General features: G+C 44.9%; 1 protein-coding gene across 11 annotated transcripts in view; it reads left to right on the plus strand.

Moving 5' to 3' along the window:
- Window positions 1-14,903, plus strand: part of CNOT2 (CCR4-NOT transcription complex subunit 2) — a 151,530-nt gene that overhangs the window by 123,267 nt on the left and 13,360 nt on the right. For all 11 annotated transcript variants that reach the window (XM_044980723.1, XM_044980741.1, XM_044980732.1 and 8 more), the window contains 3 exons: window positions 146-270; window positions 8,786-8,906; window positions 9,015-9,171. In XM_044980723.1, the coding sequence (XP_044836658.1) occupies window positions 146-270; window positions 8,786-8,906; window positions 9,015-9,171 (403 nt within the window). The remainder of the gene's footprint in view (window positions 1-145; window positions 271-8,785; window positions 8,907-9,014; window positions 9,172-14,903) is intronic.

The raw sequence follows: 14,903 nt of genomic DNA on the forward strand, positions 1-14,903 counted from the left end.
CAGTAAACCAACACACTTTCATTTTTTTCATATTTCCTGTTCTTTTAAAGTCTGTTGCACTGTACCAATCACTCATAAAAGCAGCAGCAGAAAAATGTTTTCATAATAGTTATTAATATTGTACTTGCTCTCATTTGGATCGTAGTCGGAATGGTAACAAAACCAGCAAGTGAGCAATCCCAGGACTTCTCAATACACAATGAAGATTTTCCAGCATTACCAGGCTCCAGTTACAAAGATCCAACATCAAGTAATGATGACAGCAAATCTGTAAGTAAATGTTAAAACTTTATTTTTTCCCTCCAGTGATGTTTGTTTTTCAACAACTTAGTTTAAAATTGGCAGTAAAGCAGTGTGAATATACTTGCACTTCAAGGTGACAGATTTTAAGAGGTCTTCTATAAACTACTCAGTAATTGAAATATCACTATATGTACTATGCAGATTGGCTCTCCTGGGGAATCAGTTGTCTTCTGACCATGAAAATGACCTTGATAACAGATTATTTGGGTGGGGGAGAATCAAATTACTTTCTCAGTTTCAAAAAAGTCCTGAGTACTTTTATGTACACTTTTGGAGATAAACTCAGTTTTTCTAATTGTTTCTTTCAGGTATACCTCACAAAGTTTGCTTCTAGAATCAAGATATAATTGTTCTAAAATTCCCAGTGCTGAGTTTTAACATAGGGAAAATACTTCCAGTTCAGATCCCTCTTCTTAGCTAGATTCACATGTTACTTTCTCCAATAATACTTTCCAAAGTACAGCACCTTCCACTGAGGTTCTCAAAATTCTTTAAAAAATTAATGAGTTAAGTCTCGCAATGTCCCTGAGAGGTAGGTAAATATTGTTGTTCCCCATTTTTTTACAGATAGGTAAATAATGGCACAGGGATAAAGTGATCTTAACCAAATATCACACAGGAAATCTGTGTCATAGTCAGGAATTAGGATTTCTAACTCCTAATACCTTGTCTTAACCACAAGACTATTCTGCATCCTTTTAGTTATTACATATTTACATGTATAATTTTATTGACTCTGAAAATTTGGTAATATTGGTATCTATCAGCAATGTGAATATTAATAGTGTAATTGCATGGTTTGGGGTTGTTTGTCCTAAAATATCCATATTCAGTGTAGTTGGATTATAGCAAGTTTTGGCAAATATTGGTGGGTTTTTGTGATTCTAGCTTGTCACTCATATTTTTACATATATGGTATTTACTGGAATTTAAATAAGAATAAACTTGTAAAAAGATTTTTTTCCTCTTCGGTTAATGTGGCAGCAAGCCATGAGTGTAGGAACTGTTTAATCCAACGCAAGTTCTTTGATCATAAATTTCATTAATAAACTATAGGTAGTATGTAGTGTTCCATGGAAACGATAAAAATTAAATTCAGGGGATTTACAAGTAAAACAGAGTAAATATCTCACCAGTTAAAACCACAGTCCTGGTGCATGTGAGATCATGGAGCTGATTTGATAATACAAATTAGACTAGCAAAATGGCTAATTTTAAAAAAATCCTAGATTCTGTACTTTAATGGGCATTTCAGAGTAGTTGATCTCAACTATGTTCAACCAGTTTTGGGTTAATGATTAACTTTTTTGAGCTTGGATGATTCATAGAATTTCTTCTTCGAGTGATTGCTCATATCCATTCCATGTAGGTGTGTGCGCGCCGCCACATTCGTCGGAAGACTTTTACCCTAGCAACTCAGTGGGTCGGCTGGGCGCCCCCTGGAGTGGCGCCACCATGGCGCCGGATATATACACCAGCCAACCCACCCACTCCTCAGTTCCTTCTTACCGCCCGTGTCGGTCGTTGGAACAGTGGAGCGCGTCTTAGCTGACCTCCACTTCCCTAGCTACTCGTAGTTTCTCTCGTTAAGTATATAGTTCAGATGTTTATAGTTGTAATTAACTTTATTTGTTTGTAGTATAGTATTTATTTCACAGGGGTTCGGGGTTTATCCCCTTCCCCTCACCCGGTGCCGGGTCCGATGCCCGGTCCACAGGGTTTTATAATGCTCGGCCGGCCACAAGCCGATGCCGACATGAGATCCTCTCCTAAGTGCCTCGAGGAATCTCACTTCATAGATAAGTGCCACATTTGTGAGGCCTTTAATCCGAGATCAAAGGGGAGCGGGGCTTTCGTCTCAAACAGCTCCTGAGGGAGGCAGCTCTTGCTCCTCCGCTCTTGGCACCGAGCGCTGGTTAATCTTCAGGAGCGCTCCCTCAGCACCGGATCGCTGGTACCGTCAAGGCCTCTCGGCGCCGACCATCGCTGGCTCCGACGTCTACTCGGCCTGGAGGATGAATAGGCACAATATCCTTGCTGCGTCCGAGCCGCCTGCTCCGCAGCCGAGCGCTATGCTCAGTCGGATCGCCCGGCACCGATGTCTGCCGCGGCACCGACAATATCCGCACCATTAACTCCGGCCAGGCAAGAGCCGTCGAGTCCGGTGCTGGAAAGCTCCCCGGTCCGAACCGTGGTCGAGCTCGCTATTAAGCTGCGTCCGAGCCGCCTGCTCTGCAGCCCGAGCACTCTACTACGTCGCACTGCTCGGCGCCGGTACCTGCTGCAGCACCAACAGTTTCAGCACCGTAGACTCCGGCCACGCAGGAGCCGTCGAGTCCAGCACCTGAACGCTCCCCGATGCGAGCTGTGCTTGTGCTCACTATTCCCTCCACGCGGGAAACATTTCCACAGCGAGGGTGTTAATAACAAGGGCAGAACCTGCGCTGCTTTAACCGCCGGTGCAGGTTATATTGTCTATCGCGAGCCTGTCTTGCTCACGCCACCCGGCGTTGGCACCACAGAGCGGCACCGTTCACGATCGCAGTCCCGCAGATGTTCTCGGTCCTCTCGTCAAGCCCGGTGCCGGCACCGTTCACGGTCCTGGCACCGTTCCCCATATCGGTACTGGTCGTACCCGGGGCACCGATCAGCGGCCCGTTCCCCGGCCTGGTACACTCGGTGCAGATCCAGCTCCCGACACCGCTCCAGGCACTGGACTCACGTAGCCACTCCCAGCGTCGAGCCTCAAGATCTCGGCCAGCCTCCCGGCATTGCTCTGGTCGCAGGTCCCATTCTCGCTCCCGGTACCGGTAGGCCTCACGGTACCGATTCCCGGTGCCGCGTCGAGCGCCATGAGCTGGAGAGGGAAACTCCGCTAAGGGCTTTAACTTCTCCATGGCCATCCATTCGGATGCGGACACCAGAGTCTTCCGGGTGCTCCAGGACAGGACCCTGACGTCCATCAGTGGCTGCCCTGTACATCTTGGGCGCGCTACCTGTGCTCCCATCGCGCTCTGTTCCATCAGAGCACTGGGTACCAGGGGTGACAGTTAGTCGTCCCCCTCCGACCGCTACGGAGGGAGTCCGGTTCTGCCACCGCATTCCCGCATCCCACCAGATCAGCAGGTCGTCCAGGAGCATGAGCCCACACAAGACCCACTTGCCCCGGCTTTTCGTCTCCCTCCTCCCCAGATGAGGCGGTGGCAGAAGCGTGCTCCTTGGACCCTCTCCTAATTGGCCTGGGGGCCCATCAGGACCTCCCGAGATGGGTGGCATTCACTATGAATCTCCAAGTGGCCACTATCCCGCCCGTAGGCACGGGAGTCGAATGCATGTGCATGGTATCCTCCAGGGGCGACGGGCACCTATATGTACGTCTTTCCCCCTGCTCCCTTGTCATCTAGTGGGAGACATTACGGAGTCGGGTTCTCAGATCTCCCGTCAAGAGTTTGATGCCCTCCTGGGAAAAAGGGCTCAAAGTGGCGAGAGCTCCCCTCCACACCTTGTTGGAGGTAGCGGACTCCACAGCCACGCCTCTGGCCTCGGGTGTTGCCACGAGGTGCATTTCATGGCTCCAGTTATCAAGCCTTCCCTCGCAGGTGCTACACACTATACAGGACTTGTCCTTCAATGACAAAGCCCTGTTCTCAAAACTGGCCCTAGGCTGCAAGGCCCAAAGGTCAGCGAGGTCACTATGCACTCCCTCTCGGCATGTACATGCCGACGTCTCACCGCCGACCTTTCTGCCCAGCCTCGCCACCCTTACCCTGCGCCTAGACAAAGACAGGGCTTTGCCAGCAGGCGACGCTGAGGCAGTCGTAGGTGTTGGTCGAGACCCCTAAGGGGCCAAAATCAGGGTCCTCCTAACCACCAATCAGGCAAAAGCCTATCCCTCCTCGTCCCTCTTAGGGACCCCTCCCACGAGCAATTCCTCTTGCAAGAGGTGCAGGCGCTTCTCACCATCGGAGCTATAGAGGAGGTTCCACGGTCGAAAGGGACAAAAGGTTCTAGCCCCACTAGTTCCTAATCCCCAAGGTGAAGGGAGGTCTCAGACCTATCCTAGACCTGCGGGAGCTCAACAAGTTATGAAATACCTGGAGTTCCGCATGGTATCCATGGGGACCGTCATCCCATCCTTGGATCCCGGAGACTGGTATGCCGCCCTCGATATGCAGGGCGCATATTTTCACGTCGCCATTTATCCTCCGCACAGCAGGTACCTCCGGTTTGTGGCCAACCGTCATTTCCAGTTTACGGTCCTCCCGGCTGACCTCTATCCAGCCCCCTGTGTATTCACAGTGTCTGGCTGTAGTCGCCGCCCTCTCCGCCACTGTCGGATACACGTTTTCCATATCTGGACGATTGGCTCATTCCAGGGGCCACCGGGGCCCAAGTTACCACTCGTGTGGGCATTCGACGAGGTCCTATTCCTGCGTTTAGGCCTGAGGATCCATATAGCGAAATCCACCCGGATTCCCGCTCAGGTAATAGACTTAACTGAGGCCACCCTGACCTTCAGTATCGCACAGCCTGCTTACCTACGCCTTGCTTTCACGTGTTGGTAACCATTGTACAAGGTCTACGGACCTTCCCGGCGACTTTGGCTTGCACTTGCCTAGGTTTTCTGGGCCACATGGCTGCCTGCACGTGCGTAACCGAACACGCCAGGCTTCGCCTCCGTACACTTTAATCATGACTCACCTCAGTGTACCACCCGGCCAGAGACAGCATGGTCATGGTCGCCTCGATCCCCCCCAAGCGTCCTAGGCTCCCTCGACTGGGGGTCGACGTCCTCCCTGATGTGTGCAGGGCTGCTGTTCCATCCACCTCATCCTCGGTGTCCCTCATGATGGACTCCCCATCTCTTGACTGGGGTGCTCACTTGGGTCAGTTTCCCACTCCAGACCTTTGGTTGGCTCAACAGCTGCCCTTGCACATCAGTGTCCGGGAGTTGAGAGCAGTCTGCCTTGTGTACCACGCGCTTCAGCTGCACCTACAAGGCTCTGTGTCTCAGTGTTCACAGATAACACAACGGACACCCATTGCATAAACAAGCACGGAGGAGCACGGTCCTCCTCTCTTTGCAGGGAGCTATCCAGCCGGGACTCCTGCACAGCTCCATTGACGGACCTGGTAGCGTCCTTTCTCCTCGGGGTCCGGAACACTCTGGCGGATCACCTCAGCAGCTCCTTCCGGTCTCTCAAGTGGTTGATTCCTCCGGATGTTATCCCTATGTTTCTGGAACTTCGCTCTCGCGGAAACGGAACGAGAGAGAAGTTCTGCTCATGCCAAGGCCTCTCCCAGGACTCGCTCTTGGCTGCTTTTCTGATGCCGTGGACGAGCCATCTGCCGTCCGCTTTCCCACCGCTCCCGCTGGTTCGCAAGGTCCAGCTAACACTCCGCAGGGACAGAGCGCATCTGATCATGATCGCTCCAGCGTGGTCCAGGCAGCACTGGTACACCATGTTGCTAGACCTGTCGGTAGCCAACCGATTCCCCTGCCTCTTTGCCCAGACCTCATAATGCTGGATCACGGCAAACTTTACCACCTAGACCTGCAATCCCTGCACATCTCCGCATGCCTGCTGCGGGCCTAAACCGATCCGAGTTACATTGTTCTGCCTCGGTTTTACAGGATTCTCCTGGGTGGTAGGAAGCCTTCCACTCGGTTAACGTATCTGCCCAACTGGCAGTCTTTCTCTTGCTGCTACGAAACACAAGGTTTCCCCCACAGAGGTTCCGATCCATTTCCTCTTGGATTGCCTATGATCTTCTAACAGCAGTGCCTGGCGCAGTTCATCATTAAGGGTGCCCTTGGCAGCCGTCTCTACCTCCCTCCCAAGGGAGAGTGGCCTCTTCATATTCTCACACTCTGTGGTTTCTAGGTTCCTCAAGGGCTTGGGGCATTTATGCCCCCAGGTTCGCCGCCCCACCAACTCCTGGGTCTTCAACCTGGTTATAAGCAGACTTATGCCTGCTCCATTCGAGCCACTGACAACATGCTTGCTGAGATACCTGTCCTGAGGAACAGCTTTTTCCTTGTAGCCTTTGCATCGGCTGGACAAGTCTCTGAGCTTCGGGCTCTCACAGTGGACCCACGGTACACTATGTTGCGTAAGGACAAGGGGCGGTTGTGGCCACGTCCGGCTTCCTCCCTAAGGTGCTGTTGACCTTCCATATCATCCGGCATATCTTCCTTCCGGTCTTCTTTCCGAAGTCCCATTCATTGCGACGGGAGCACATTTGCCCTCCCTAGACGTCCGTAGGGCGCTCGATTTTTATGTCAAGCGGATAAGCCTTTTTGTATGCCCCCAACTCTTCGTTGTATTGGCAGACCGGATGAAGGGCCTACCTGTCTCCTCCCAGAGCTTTCCATCTTGGGTGACGTCATGCCTTTGCACCTCCTGTGACTGGCCCATGTTCCGTCGAGCCACCTTACTGCTCGTTTCACCAGGGCTCAGGCTTCTTCTGCTGCCTTTCCGACTCACATACCCTTCCAGGGGCTATGTCATGCTACTACCTGGTCCTCTATCCGGACCTTTGCCTCTTGGTCTAACTGTCCAGAGATGATGCAGCCTTTGGCTCAGCAGTTGCATTCTGCAATATCTCACTCCGACCCCACCGCCTACGTAAGGCTTGGGAATCACCTACATGGAATGGATATGAGCAATCACTCGAAGAAGAAAAAACGGTTACTTACCTTTGTAACTGTTGTTCTTCGAGATGTGTTGCTCATATCCATTCCAAACCCACCCTCCTTCCCCACTGTCGGAGTAGCCGGCAAGAAGGAACTGAGGAGTGGGTGGGTCGGCTGGTGTATATATCCGGCGCCATGGTGGCGCCACTCCAGGGGGCGCCCAGCCGACCCACTGAGTTGCTAGGGTAAAAGTCTTCCGACGAATGTGCACGCGGCGCGCACACACCTACATGGAATGGATATGAGCAACACATCTCGAAGAACAACAGTTACAAAGATAAGTAACCGTTTTTTCCCACACATTAATCTCTGCAAAGAAGCTGCCAAAAAGGGAAATATCCTAGATCTGTACTAGCACTATATACCATTTGGAATTTTTCAGTGAAGTATCATGAATCGCTGTAACCATGGGAGATTCAACCATTCAGATTGCCAAAATTAGCATTTATCCACGTTACACACTTGGTTTTTTGAAGTAGTATAAAGCTTTTGCAGCATCCAAGCAGCTGTTGAAAGATATGGGAGTGAAGCCACTTCGTTGCATGCAGTCCTGCTATCTGTGGAGGTCAAATTCTTCATTTTTCATTCCCTGGAGAAAGCTGTTAAGGTTTGCCAGTACTGAAAAACAGGAGGTAGAAGCTCCGAGAGGGATTGGATAAAAATTAAACTGATACTATGTGATTCTATAAAAAGTTGTCTTGTCAAAGAGTTACAGTACTATGCAGGCAGTATGTCCTGATACACTGATGTTCTGCCATTTGAAGCAGCAGTATGTCAGGGCACACTAGAAAACTTTTAGTGTGCAGCAGCAAGATCCATGTGGGCAGTTAGGATGCAGCATGCTGAAGTACTGTAGATTTACGCCTGAACTTGCTGCGCACCAAACGGCCTTTTAGACGCGTCTTTAATTTCTTTTATTGTCCCTTCCTGTGATATCTTCTGTAGACATTGAACTCTTCAGAGTAGTAACCTGTCAGTGTGGCACCGTGCATTCTATGGTATTGTAGAAATAGTAAATAGAAATGACGACAGAAAAACAATTTGCAGTAGAGAGCAAACATTTTATAGTTTTCTTGTCAGACATAGTGTTATACCTCTTTCCTAACTGGTGGGTGTGAACTGTAGTTTGCTTGCTTCTCTAATTGGTCCCGTTATTATATCCAGTGTTAGCCACTGCAGCTCAGAGGGGCTCTCTATGTGGAGACGAGACTGTTGGCTGGCCTGTGAAGTGAAGGGCTCACGAGCACCTCCTGTGCCATGCGCTCTTTTAGAAATACAACAGTTTACTCTTCCCGTTAATGTTCTGCTCCAAGTGTGCACAAAATATTTAAATATCCTGACCTTTTAAATTTGAGATTATAGATTTGGGAGTAGTTCTTATTTTAGGGATTGTAAAAATAACGAAGGCATTAATCATACCTACAGATTGGTAACAGAACACAAGGACTTCAACTGACAGAGCTGTGGTTTACATTTTGCTCATAAGTAAACCCTGAAAAGTGTGGAAAACTACATCTTTGTTTTTAACTCCTTTTTTTTACAAATACCAGGTGTGGGGTTTGTTTGTTTTTCAAAACTTAAAACTGAATTACCTTGTAATGTGGCAGGGCACTTAATTTCTTTTGGGATATGAATAATTGAACAGACTTCAGCCTCACAGTACATGTATGGTCCTGTCGATGGCTTTTGAAGAGCGCTTGATTCAGAAGGGCTGCTTAACCAAGTTTTCCATGTTGGTTTGTTTTCTATCATGCTAACTTGCACAAATTACTTGTTTCTTAATAGAATTTGAGTACATCAGGCAAAACATCTTCTAGTGCAGACGGACCCAAATTCCCTGGAGATAAAAGTTCAACAACGCAAAACAACAACCAGCAGAAAAAAGGGATCCAGGTGCTACCTGATGGTATACTTGAGCCTTTTTTTGATAAATCACTTGAAAATATTTTCAGATGATCTTGTTGATTCCTCTGCTTTTTGAAAAGAGAAAATTAATTTTGTTGTTCTTGCCCAGGTCGGGTTACCAACATTCCTCAAGGGATGGTGACGGACCAGTTTGGAATGATTGGCTTGTTAACATTCATCAGGGCAGCAGAGACGGACCCGGGAATGGTACATCTTGCATTAGGAAGTGACTTAACAACACTAGGTCTCAATCTCAACTCTCCTGAGTAAGTTCTGTTTTCAATACTGTCATCAGTTTTGTTGTAATTATGGTGCTGTTCATAATATTGGGTTCATTTAGTTCACATGAATATAAAAAAACTGCAGATACTTTGACAAATTAAATTTGAAAATGCAATGACAGTAAAGTAAAGCTTTCATTAATAAGAGAACTGTGCTTCTAGGCATATTGAGATCTTGTTTTTCAAGCTTTCAGTAAGCTGGGAGGTTCTCCTTACTCCCTTAACTTGTTAAGGATTTTTTCAGGAAAGCTTTAGTGTGGTGTTAATAAATTTCATGCATAAATTATTTTTTAAATAAAAATTTTCCTTGAGGATATTTACATTTAACGATCAGGCAGCATTTTTATTGTAAATTAAACTTACACTGATGTAATAACAAACAGTACACCTTCATAGTTGCATTGTATAGTTGTATTGTTATCTTCAAGAGCAGTATACCTTTGAAGTTAACTTCTAGTCCACTAGCTATTTTATATTCTCCATGTGAATAATTGTGAGCCCTCCACCATGATATCACAGGGCAGTAAGGAATTTTAAAGAATCTCTTACATCTCCATGTGGACTACCCACCTCACCAGAGCCTGTGTTGGGAGGCAGGAGAGGAGCAGCTGCTGGCATGCTGCTACTTCTCCTTCCATACATTTGGGAAGTAAGTGGAGTATTGGCTCTGCCCCCCCAACACATCTGCCCACATACTTGAGCTGCTGTAGAGTGGGAAGTCATAAGGATCAAGGGAAAAGCAGGAAACAAGAGTCACATATCTTTCTTACCTTGCTTCTGGGGCAGTTCAGTGGCATATTATCTCTTACTCCGGCTGGATTGCAGAATTACAATCCTGCCTCTTGTTTTGTGAGCTACATGGGCAAACTTGGGACATGAAGCTCTAAAGATTTTGTTTACTCTGCATAACCTGAAACAGAGTACTAAAAACATAATTCATCTAAAAGATACTTGATGCATGACCCACCTACAGAAGAACCTTGCTGAACTTCATAGTTTATTCTCTCTCTCTCAAAAAAAAAAAAAGGGTCTTTTTTTCACCAAATATTTGTGTACTATGTTTATTGAAATTTTATGAATGCACACAATAAACCAACCAGCAAAACCAGATTGGAATGGTACATATAGATGAAAGGAATTTTTGCACTTCACATTTCTCAGATTATATACACATGAAATAGGTATGTATGTGAGTTCAAGAAGGATTGGAGGGAGAGAGAGAGAGAGAGAGAGTGTAAAACAAGATGAAACAAGAAAGAGTAAGAAGAAAAAAGTGTCATTCTGGAATCTGTACTCCTTATACAGTAATTAGCACTAATTTATATATATCCCTCATGTAAATTGATTATTTTCAGGAATTACTCCATAATGCATTTCTCAACATTTTTTCAGAACATTGTTCCATTAGAGAGACAAGGTGGGTGAGGTAATATCTTTTATTGGACCAACTTCTGTTGGTGAGAGAGACAAACTTTCAAGCTTACGCAGAGTTCCATTGGTATTCTCAGAATTACACTTGTGCGCCTTAACTGGATTTAGATTCTGCAGAATGAAAAGAATTAGTGCTGCTCTTACAGATGACTTCTTGTTTGAGTGTGATGGATTTTTCTACTTCACTGAGAACATGAAAGTTTTAAATAGCTATACTAAGAAATAACTCTTCTCACTACTAGCTCCATAATTTTTAGCATTGATTTAATTTTGATTGTTTGAGAAGGTGCATCTCGAGGCTGTGCGCAATATCAGAGTTGTTTGATATTTCCAATACAGATTGTCTTCAGAAAGGCTATGTTTGAACCATCTGTTTAGAGCAAAGTACATCTGAATTCAGTATTTTAAAGTAGATTTAAGTGTAATTTAGCACATGTAACTGAATATTTGAGTTTTTGGTACAATTTTGTCCCACTCTTTGCTAGTAAAACTAGCATTTAAAATCCTTTCATCTAAATCTCAGGTTATTTATTTTTAGCTTCGGTTATAGTCAATGTAAGATTGCAATATAAAGCTAGTTTTTATTTGGTACTATTGAAGTACTAAATAGTAATGGTTTAGAATGACATTTTTCATGGTGTCGATATACGAAATTAAAGGTACTTTATTGTGGTTTATTGGTATGCTATGTATCTCCTCTATTTGATAAAAGTCCAACTTGTTAATATACATATCTATGCAGGATATTACCAATTTGTTGCCATGCTTGTTGGTAATTAGTTAACTGGATTTCTTTTAGTTTTTAATAGGAAATTGTTTCATACAGAATATTTACTATCTTCCTTGGATGCATATTATTAAAGTGAAAACATTTGATCTCTATCTATCTATCTATCTATCTATCTATCTATCTATCTATCTACCTGCTTTTAGTCTGGTTTTGGAGCTTTTGCAGTTGATGATACAGATAAAAGATTAGCTATTTTATTTTACTGCCCTCAAAGTTAGTGATACGTTTTTGCCTAGTGTGACAGTCAGTCATCACTGTGCTTTAAATCAGCGGTTTTCAAGAGGGGGTCTGCGAACCCTTTCAGGGAGGGCCCCGTGGCTAAAACCCAGAGCCCGAGCCCCAGCAGCTCCCGTGGGGCTGAAGCCAGGACCCACGCAGTTGAAGCCCCGATGTCTGGCACCCCCCACACAGCTGAAGCCTGTAGCAGCGGGGCTGAATCCTAGAGCCCTGATCCCTGGTCCTCCCCACAGGGCAGAAGCCCTGAGCCCATGGGCAGAGTTGGGGGTGTTGCCTCCCTCCCCGCAAAACTACACTGCCAGAGCAGGGCAATCCTAGGGCAGCTCCACCCCACACACACACCTCCTCCTTTCCTCCCTAGCTACTCCTCTCTCTGCACCTTGAGCTACCCTCCTGCCTGCACACAATCCCTAGCTATCCCCTGCCTGCACACAGCCCTCAGGTACCCCACTCGCTGTACTCTGAGCTGTTTTTAAACTCTTTGAGCTGACCCCCCCCACATCTTTGAGTTAGAGAGAGAATAGAAGTTGATAAAGTACTGATAGGAACTGACAAGAAACAGTCAAACGAAAGTGTCCTGTTCAGTTACATCACATGAAGGCAGTCAGCTAAATATTGACACATTTTAGAAGTGCTTTTATACAAATGCTAGAAGTCTAAATACTAAAATGGATGAACTTGAGTGCCTTGTATTAAATGAGGGTATTGGTATAATAGACGTCACAGAAACTTGCTTGACGATGATAATCAATAGAACATGATAATACCAGGGTATAAAATATATAGGAATGGCAAAGTGGGTTGTGCTGGTGGAGGAGTGGCATCATATGTGAAAGAAAGAATAGAATCAAATAAAGTAAATATCTTAAATGAATCAAACTGTACCAGAGAATCTCTGTGTATAGACATTCTATGCTTCATTAATAAGAGTATACTAGTAGCAATATACTACTGACAACCAGACCAGGGTGATCACAGTGACTATGAAATGCTCAGGGAGATTAGAGAGACCACAAAAATTGAGAACTCAATAATAATGGAGATTTAACTAACCGCATATTGACTAGATACATGTCAAGGACAGGATGCAGAGACAAAATTTCTAGACACCATAAATGACTGCTGCTTGGAGCAGCTAGTTCTGGAACCCCCAAGAGGAGAGGCAATTCTTGATTTAGTCCTAAGCAGAGCACAGAATCTGGTTCAAGAGGTAAATATAGCTGAACCACTCAGTAATAGCAACTATAGTGTAATTAAATTTAACTTCCTGGGGGGGAAGAGGAAATATCAAAGAAGCTGACCACAGAAGCATTTAACTTCAAAAAGGGGAACTACTCAGAAATGAGGAGGCTAGTTAAATGGAAATTAAAAGGAATAGTCACAAAAGAGAGAAATGCCTGCAAGCTGCATGGAAACTTTTTAAAAACACTGTAATAGACACTCAAATTAAATGACAGTTCTGTGGCACCTTATAGATTAACAGACGTATTGGAGCATAAGCTTTCGTGGGTGAATATTCACCCACGAAAGCTTGAAACCTTATGCTCCAATACGTCTGTTAGTCTGTAAGGTGCCACAGGACTCTTTGTCGCTTTTTACAGATCTAGACTAACATGGCTACTCTTCTGATACTCAAATTAAATATATACCCCAAATTCAAAACAAAACAAAAAAAAAAGAGGACCACAAATATGCCACCACGGCTAAACAGAGTAAAAGGCAGATAGAGGCAAAAAAGCATCCTTTAAAAATTGGAAGTCTGATCCTACTGAGGGAAATAGAAAGGAACATAAACTCTGGCAAGTCAAATGTAAAAGTGTAATTAGGCAGGCCAAAAAATAATTTGAAGAGCAACTAGCAAAAGACACTAAAACTAACAGAATTTTTTTTAAACTGTATCAGAAGCAGGAAGCCTGCCAAACAATCAGTGGTACTAATAAGCACCACAGAAAGACAAGGCCGTTGTGAGGAAGCTAAATTAATTCTTTCCATTGGCCTTCTTTGCGGAGGATGTGAGGGAGATTCCCACACCTGCATCATTCTGTTTGGGTGAAACATCTGAGAAACAGCCCTAGATTGAGGTGTCAGTAGAGGCAGTTTTGGAACAAATCGATAAATTTAACTGTAATAAATTGCTAGTACCAGATGGTATTCACCCAAGAGATCTGAAGGAGCTCAGATCTCTTGCAGAACTACTAATTGTAGTATGTAACCTATTGTTTAACTCAGCCTCTGTATCAGATGACTGGAGGATAACTAATGTAATGCTGATTTTTAAAAAAAAAATCTCCAGCAGCAATCATAGGCCAGTAAGCCTAACTTCAGTACCTGGCAAACTGGTTGAAAATATTGTAACAAAACAGAATTATCAGATACATAGATGAACACTATTTGTTGGGGAAGAGTCAATACAGCTCTTGTAAAGGGAAATCATGCCTCACCAATCTAGTATGTCAGCACGCATGTGGACATGGTTGATTCAATTGATATAGTGTACTTGGTTGTTCAGCAAGCTCTTCAACATATTAATTAACAATCTGGAAAAAGAGGTAAACAAAGCGAGGTGGCAAAGTTTGCAGATGATACAAAATTACTAAAGATAGTTAAGTCCAAAGCTGACTGCAGGGAGTTACAAAGAGATCTCACAAAACTGGGTGACTAGACAGCAAAATGGCAGATGAAATTCAGTGTTGATAAATGCAAGTAATGCACATAATCCCAACTATATATACAAAATGATGGGGTCTATGTTAGCTGTTACCACTCAAAGAAGAGTGGAGTTGTTGTAGACAGTTGTCTGAAAACATCTGCTCAATGTGCAGTGGCAGTCAAAAAAGGTAATGTTAGGAACCATTAGGAAAGTGATTGATAATAAGACAAAAAAAATCATAATACCACTATATAAATCCATAGTACGCCCACACCGTTCTGGGAGCCCTATCTCAAAAAAAGATATATTAGGATTGAAAAAAGTACAGAAAAGGGCAACCAAAAAATTATTAGGGGAATGAAAGTTTCCATATGAGGAGAGATTAAAAAGTCTGGGGAGTGTTCATCTTAGAAAAGAGACTAGGGGTGGGAAGCAATATAAAGTCATAACTGGTGTGGAGAAAGTGAATAGGGAAGTGTTATGTGAAGGGATAAATAAGAACCAGGGGTCGCCCAATGAATTAGCAGGTTTAAAATAAACATAAGGAACTACTTCTCCACACAGTGTTCAGTCAGCCTGTGGAACTCATTACCATGGGATGTTGTGAAG

This window comes from Mauremys mutica, chromosome 1 (genome assembly GCF_020497125.1).
Source record: "Mauremys mutica isolate MM-2020 ecotype Southern chromosome 1, ASM2049712v1, whole genome shotgun sequence".
Classification (NCBI taxonomy): domain Eukaryota; kingdom Metazoa; phylum Chordata; order Testudines; family Geoemydidae; genus Mauremys; species Mauremys mutica.